Genomic DNA, 7,838 nt, shown 5'->3' with positions numbered 1-7,838 from the left:
GCCCTGTGTTACTTATTTGGGAGCTGAAAATTTATGCCTAGTTGAAAATGCCTGGGGAAATATTACATCAGACCAAATGACAATGATTAAAATCAGCTTTTTTTCCCCCCCTTCTCCCCCCCTCTTTTCCTCCTTCTTCTTTTCAGTAAGTCTGTTGAAGGACGTGACAGTGGCCTGATCCTCCCCAACACTGAACCGTTATCCCCCGGCGGGGCCGGGCTGCGCGGGGCTCCGCGGGGCAGCGGGGGGCTCCCGCCCCGACCGCGCCGCGCAGCGCGGAGGGGCTCTGCGGGCGGCGGCGCCGGGGGCGCGGGCTGGGGCGCCGGCCGCCTTCCCAGCCTTATTTCATTTTCAAGGGTTGTATTTTATTTTATTTTCTTGGGGGGGATAAAATCTGGAGACCTTCACCAAAAGAAGGGAAAAATATCCAATTTTCATCGCAAAATTAGCTAGGGCGAGAGCAAAGGGCTGAGCTAATTGTAGCCTAATCCTCTGCCCTGCAGGCGTTTGCAAAGCCCTGAGCAAGAATTCGCTTTTTTTCCTCCTCTTCTCCCTTCCCTCTGTTATTTAGAGACGGGATTATTGCCTTTCTTCTCATAACAGCCTCGGCAGTTTCATTTAAAGGCTTCCCCCCCCCTCACACACACGCATCCACACACACACACAAAATAAATAGAAAAAGAAGCAGCAAAAACGGGGAGAGAGAGGAGAGAGAGAAGCTTTAAAAATAATAATAATCACAGCAGGATCTGCGGAGCAAAGATAGTAATAAAAGCAAAAAGCTGAGCCCATCCACACACAAACCCAACAGAGCCCAAAGCCAAAGGGGGGCTCGCAGATCTCTTCTGTGCTCAAGGTAAGCAAAGCGGCAGCGGCGGCGGCTCCCGCGGCTGCCCGTGCCGGGGCCGGAGCGCGCCGTGCGCGCGGCGCCGTGCTTTGCATTGCATCGCATTGCATTGCATCGCGCTGCACCGCGCCGCGCGGCACGCTCGCGCCTTCGCTCGCTCGCTCTCTCCCTTTTTTTTTTTTTTTTTTTTTTTGGAAAGTGCCTCTTCTTCGAACTAACTCGGCTCTTGGCTCCAGAGGAGAAGCGGCGGAGGGGTGTTTTTTTAAAGCTACAGGACCCGTTTGCAGCCGCCCCGCTTTGATAGCGCTGTGTGTGTGTGTGTGCGCGCGTGTGTGTGTATGTTTTGTTTTGCTCCGCTCCAGCATGGGCAGCGCCGGCGGAGCCCCGCGGCCCGGGGTGCCCGCGCTCCCGCTGCCGCCCCGGCCCCGGCTCTGAAGACGGCCAAGCCCCAGCGCGGCGGAGGCAGCGCGGTTCTCTCCGCGCTCTCGCATGGTACACGCGGAGCCGCGGCCGCGCCGCGCCGCGGGGGTCGGGCGGGCGGGGTGCCGCGGCGCGGGGGTGCGCGGGCCGGGGCGCGGGGGCTGGCGGCGGGGCGGCTCGGCACAAAGGGAAGGCGGGCGACAATGGGGAGCGCCGCGTATGGAAAACACGGGCGGGCTGTGAATGAAACTCTGGCGCCAGTGAGAGTGGAAGGCTTGGTTTGGGGTAGACTTCAAACCACTCTAGGCTATAGTTTGCATTTCTGTTCCTGCATGCGATGTGGCACACTTCTGCAAAATTAATACATTAGCCTGGCTAATGCTCACCACCATTGGCTGCACGGAAAATGTACAGGATCGGGGATTCGGGGTTGGCTTTTTTTTTTTTTCCTTGCATTCATCTAAGACATCTCCTTTCTTGTTATGTGGGAATAAGTAAAGGACGCCATGTTGTGCTTTTTTTTTTTTGTTGTATTTTACCTTTGGGCATACAGTGTGTTCAAAAGAAAAAGGCAGAAGTTGAGTGACCGGGTGCGTTGCTTGCTGGTGATTTCCCTGACCATCAGCAGGGAAAGGCATTTGGGTGACGTGAAACTTGCACTAAATAGACTGGAGACTGCCAGAGATAGGCGGGTTGCGGGGGGGGGGGGGGGGGCGGGGGGGGGAGGAAGGAGAAAGCCTTGTCTTTTTTTTCTTTTCTTTTTTTTTTTTTCCGGTAACCAGAGCTCCAGAGGGAGCTCCCCCCCCCCCCCCGTAAAAGTTTTGGGCACGATCTCCTCTGTCACTCGGTCCAGTGTTCAGTGAGGCAGCGTGGAGGTGTGTGCAAATGTTTACGGACTTTTAATTTTGGAGCCATCGAGCCCAAGGTTTGCAGTCTCCCCGCCCCCCCCCCCCCCGCTTTGTCTTTAGGCTCGCTTCACGGCGTAAGCAGTTGTCTGGAGTGGCTCTGGAGGCAGACCCGGGCGGTCGCCGTCCCTGTTTATAGAGACAAAGGTAATTGCCAAGTCTGTAGTTGTGCCCCTCTGGCTGCGCTAAACGCAGGCTGGGGAAATGCAGACCTTGCCATGAAGTCACGGGAGCGCCAGGGTAACTTCTGCAGCCGGTTATTGCCCCGGAGTGCTGGGGATGGGGCGGTCGGGGGGCTGCCGTGGGTGATTTTACCCCTAGTGCTGTTGTGGATCCGCTGGTAAAGCACTGAAGGTCTCTGGGGAGGGAGAAGAGCTTCCCCGAGAACCCAGTGCAGGGACCAGCCAGGAGCAGCTGCGGGTGCTGCTGTGCTTACAGCCGAGCCGGGGTCCTGCAGATCCTGCGGCCGGCTGGACGGACCCCGCTCGGCCGGGCTGCGGCCCCGACCTGCCCCCGCTCCGGCTCCCCGGGAGAGCGAGCTGCTTCACGGCAGGTCCTTAAACCTGCCGTTTCCATTTCACGTCTTAAATGTGCATGAAGGAATTAAACTGCACGAGTGAATAACAGCATTAGTTTCAATTAATTTTTATCCTGGCAACAATAAACTTTAGAAACAAAGCGCTTTTACATCCTTAATTAGTCTTGCATCCCATCTGTAGTCTTTTAAGTGCCTGCTCCTTGATTTAACTTTGTCCCTCCTTCAGAGCCGCCTCCTTTTTCATTCTTTTCCCTTTTTTCTCGTTACCCCTTCCAGACTGTTGCCTGTTTCTTTCCTGCAACCTTTCACCTCCCTTGTCCCTATCTGTCTGCTCTGCTCTGTGCAGTTTATTTCTACTGTATTTTCCCAACATCAACAGCAGTATTGGTTACCATGGCCCCGAGCTATGTGCAGAGGTGGGAAAGCTTCATCCGCCCAAAAGTTCTTACACTTTTGAAGTCTTTCTTTTAGTAGGATCTGAAATGTATCATGTAGAGTGTGTATTAAATGAACAGTATTCCTGAAGGCTTTAGAGCAAGAAAGGCAACACCCTGGAAAATTCTGCAGTCTTTCAGCATTCTCTGCCCTAGGGTTATAGCCCTGGGCACGGAGCTGAATGGAGCTCTTACAACTGCCTTCTGTTTACCTTTTATGGTTAAAATAACAGCTTAGCAAAGAAGCAACTTCATGGAGAAACGATTCAGTGAAATCATCTCAAGCTGTAGCAGCATAGCTAGTTTAATCACCCCTAGAGAGCTGAACAACTGTGAGCACAATGGGACACAAAATCATTTTGTGTGTAAATGAGCATGGCATTGTGATTATTTCACTTTGCATGGGCAAATAGTTTTTACAAGCAGTACTTATGCAGTTAGCTTAGAAAGGCAGAAAAAGATAAGCTGGCTCTGAAAGATCTTGGTGTGTAATGTTTGAAAAACTAAATATTCAGATAATTTGGGAATCAGAGTCTATTGATTTTGCCTTCAGCAGGTTCCTGTGTTACTTATTAGAGCAGGGTTATTGCCTGTGCCACTAGTTGGGATGCTGTATCCTGTTGTAGGCAACTAAAGAGCAAGGATTATTTTACATGGTTTAATAAATGAAGTTTGTTGGTGTTTCTGCGATATTTACCCTTAAGGTTTTAATATTCACATCAGTATTAGAAAATATGTGCATAAAGACTTTCACTGGATAAATACATTTAGGATTTTGCTTTGTGCATAAAATAAGTATATTACTCAGTGTGATGAATTTTAGCCGTGTTTTACATTAAAAAGAGGAAGGAGTAATTAGAAATAGGGTTACGGTACCTTAAAAAATAGAGGGTATTTATTTTTTTGGAGCAATAGGAGTGTTTTCAGTGCCCTTTATGTAGTGCTTAACAATTATGCCCCTTGATAATTTGCTCATGAAAATGATTGAATCCCACAACTTCACTAAAAACGTAGGATTCTTTTTTTTAATACAAATCCTCTCCAACCAGAGGAAAAGCCTGAGTTTTAACTCCCCTTCTCCCCTCCCCCAAAAAGCCAGTGGCACCCTCAATAAGTATGAAAAGCCATAAAAGTTTGAGAACTATTTTAGCTTTCCAGTGATTTTCTATAATTAAGTGTTTTTTCCAACACATGCTCTAGCTGAGAGATGCCAAAAGCAGAGGATTGTTCAAAAGGTCCCTCCAGTGAATAGTATAAATTAAATATCTACTGTGTGAGTATGGCCTCACTGAGAATCTCAGACTCTTTACAGATCAAGGAATTTACTGGTATACTAACATTAAACAAAATCCTAAGATAGCAGCAGTGTTTAAATATGCACAAATAGATTCAGATCACTTGATCTTTAGCTATCTGTGCATATTTTAAAATCGAAGTCTGTATTTCAAGACAAATGGTTAAATGTAAGACGCGTTTACAGAGAACTGGAAGTCCTTTGATTTCATTTGGAAATTGTAACAAGGGGTGCAGATGAGCCCTAATTAGGCACTTGTTTTGTGAATCTGCGTGAGATTTATTTCTAAGGCAGCTCTGTACCATGCGAGGTCTGTACCTTTATCATTAGTGATAATAGTTGGGGTTTGAACAAAGACAGGGTTGACATTCAGCCTGGATCTTCTGACCCTTTCATTTAGGTGAAGGAGTAGAGAGTGAACATGAGTTTACAGTGCTCTTTGGTAAGAAAAAAAAACACAACCTTTTGTCTGTCTTGGCAGACTGATGAGGCACCCACAGATTAGTAAACACATTGCTAAAATACTATAGGTACTTACATATTAAGTTGTTTTTGAAAGTTCTTTTATTTATGCTATATGACATATTTACTGAAGATTGCCCACAACAGGCTCTTGTGGGAAACAAGAAAGCAACGTCTTCAGTCATGAAAGGATTCAATCACTTTCCTTGAAGGTGGTGCTGTAGTAAAAATGTTAATGCCCAATTTTGCATCGGCTGACACAGAAGTCCTAGGACAGAGTTGGTATTTGCTTCGTGTTCAGTGCAGATGTCCATCCAGCCTCCGAAGAGAAAAGGATGTGGATTCATAATGGGGTGATGTATTTCTGTGCTGTAGATGCAGGAAATTCTTAGGAGCTAACCGAGATGAAATACAGTAAATGGAGATGTTGTGATGACTTTGTGAAGCTGTCCAGATGTATTAAGATTTTTAAATCCCTTTCTATGTAGCTCAGATTTATTTTTTTAATTTTTTTTTTTTTAAACAAAGAATGTTGCTAATTGTATGTTCATCGAGTGGCATAGCGAGGCATCTTCTGCAAAATACTGCTAGGAGAAAGGCGAGACCAGCTTTAGATTTCTAAGAAACATTGTCAAAGTAATGTGGGAGAAATGGGAATTCACTTTGCAATGCTGCATGTAAAGTGCTTGTCAGATGTAAGGAAGAGCCTGGATGCTTGGTAGCATGCTTGCAGAACAAAATACCAAGAAAATTAGATTGTCTTCAACTATAATGTTTTGCATATGTTGCTTTACCCATAAGGGGGAGGATGGATGGACATTTTCTTAAACTTTTATAAAAGGGTTTTTTTCCGTTTGACATGTATGCCGTCTATACCGATTTAACTGAAATCAGCTTTGAGACACACGTTTCATGCAGAATAAGCTGTGCTTTTCTTACAGAAGAGAATTGAGGAATTTTCTTTTGCTATGGTTGTCCTGTTCATTTTTAAGACATTTTAGTATTTTTTGCTTTGTACATCACCTAAAGATTTTTGGGCTCAATTCAGAAATTTCAGTAATTTTCAAATATTTTTAGGGCAGTAAACATTAGGCGGATTGTTGAATTTGTAATTTCACATGCCTGATTGTACAGTAATTTCTAACGCATCTTGTCATGAATGCATGGGTCAGTTTATATATCTTCATGTCTTTACTGCTTCCAGGTATTAACTGCCTTCAGTTTGAAAGCTTATTAGTTCTTTATATCTAATATTAAGGCTTAACTGAAAATTATCCATTTATTTCACAATTATTGAATATAAACCAGAAAATTGATCTTAGTTTGATGTGAAATTTATTACATGTATAAACTAAATGCCTTAGGTACTGAGGAAGTCACTAATTTAGAGGTGTCTCGTTACTGAGACAAACTTGCAAAAACCCCTGAATCCCAATTCACAAATTGGTTATTCGTTTGTCAGGGGATATTTCACATCTAACACATAAGCCCGCGACCTTTAATTAGAATTTTGCAGTTTGTTTTATGCCCCTTGAGGCTGACACCTTGAATTTTTTTTTTTTTTTATTTCTTATTGCTAATAAGCATCTTTCTCTTCCCCTCTGGTACTTTGAAGAAAATGATGCAAATACACTTAATTACAGTGGTGGCAATAATTTGTTAGCTGAATATGTGATCAGGCAGATGCAAAAATGATCTGATTAGATCTGTGATCACACTGGAAAGAAGGGTAACACACGGCTACATTTAAGAGAAACTGTTCTTTTTTGCCTTCCCTTTGCAGGAGGGAAGAAGCATGTCCCGTCTGTCTCTAACACGGTCCCCGGTTTCTCCTCTGGCTGCTCAAGGAATTCCTCTCCCAGCTCAACTCACCAAGTCAAACGCTCCCGTGCACATCGATGTAGGAGGACACATGTACACCAGCAGCCTGGCTACCTTGACAAAGTACCCAGACTCCAGGTAAGACCTTGGTGTTTTTGGGCTCGCTGCCCATTTCTGTTCATTGCATGGAAAGACGCATGTACCTGTGAGGACTATTTCAGTGCGAAATACGATTTATTATATATTCACCAGTTATGAATAATTCAGTTTCCGATTTATACAGTAACTTCACTGGGGTTCTACAGAAAAAAAAGCCTGTAAAATTTATGTATTATTTAGAGAGCCTATTCATTTTCTCTCTCAACATCTTCTGCGCTCTGCTGATACATTTGAAGCACCTGTTGGGTGCTGTCCTAGATTATTTCCAGCTGTACCAAGCAACTTCTTTCCTTCACATTTAGGGGGAAAAATCCTTTTTTTTTTTTTTCCTTCCTTTAAGAAAACAGAACAGTTCTGTTACGCTGGAACTGATGGATGCTGCTGTTGGCCTGCCAAAATCCTGAACTCGGTGGTAGCTGTGTGCCTCAGTGGTAGCAGTCACTTCCATTGGGCAGTGGCTGGCCAACCTGCTCTGTCTGCTTGCAGCTGCAGATCAGATTGAATCTTTGCATGCTTCAAGGTAGCTGATTTGTGCTGGACAGGTTGATGGCATGTCTGACAAGATTTATTTAGATCTGGCCAGTATTACCACAGACTACAGATAGGTCAAATTATGACTAGATACAGCACAAGAATATATTTATATATATGAGATAGAGTCACTTTATGATTTGCCCAGCTCCCACTCCTGCAGGGTACTAGGCACTGTGAAGGGTGGGGGATCCTGGGCAACATCAGGCCTGTGACGGTAGCGTGGAAGGGACCGCTGTTTTAAAATGTAAAGCATATTCATTGGAGCACCACGTTAAAATATACCTGATTTTGATTTACAGTCATGATCACTAAAGCAACTCAGCTTTTTGTCAATCAGGCTGCTTATTTTTCAGAAGGGTAAGTGCCTTGTATGTAACCAAGAGAAGGTGTGGATGTGCAGCGTCAGGGTGCCCAGCAGATGGGT

At 45.2% G+C, this 7,838-nt stretch overlaps 1 protein-coding gene across 4 annotated transcripts in view; it reads left to right on the top strand.

Moving 5' to 3' along the window:
• Positions 1-522: 522 nt before the first annotated feature.
• The window catches only part of KCTD15 (potassium channel tetramerization domain containing 15), a 44,723-nt gene continuing 37,407 nt past the window's right edge, over positions 523-7,838 (top strand). Inside the window, exons 1-3 of one of the 4 annotated variants that reach the window (XM_054840142.1) lie at positions 2,086-2,142; positions 2,236-2,319; positions 6,684-6,859. In XM_054840142.1, coding sequence (XP_054696117.1) covers positions 6,696-6,859 — 164 coding nt within the window. In that variant the 5' untranslated portion in view covers positions 2,086-2,142; positions 2,236-2,319; positions 6,684-6,695. Of the gene's footprint in view, positions 857-921; positions 1,340-2,085; positions 2,320-6,683; positions 6,860-7,838 lie in introns of those variants that run through there. The other 3 variants (XM_054840139.1, XM_054840138.1, XM_054840140.1) reach the window with 3 other exon arrangements.

The sequence above is a fragment of the Grus americana genome, chromosome 13 (genome assembly GCF_028858705.1).
Source record: "Grus americana isolate bGruAme1 chromosome 13, bGruAme1.mat, whole genome shotgun sequence".
Lineage (NCBI taxonomy): Eukaryota > Metazoa > Chordata > Aves > Gruiformes > Gruidae > Grus > Grus americana.
The sequence above is the reverse complement of the archived record's forward strand: the minus strand, read 5'-3'. Positions and strand labels throughout refer to the sequence as shown.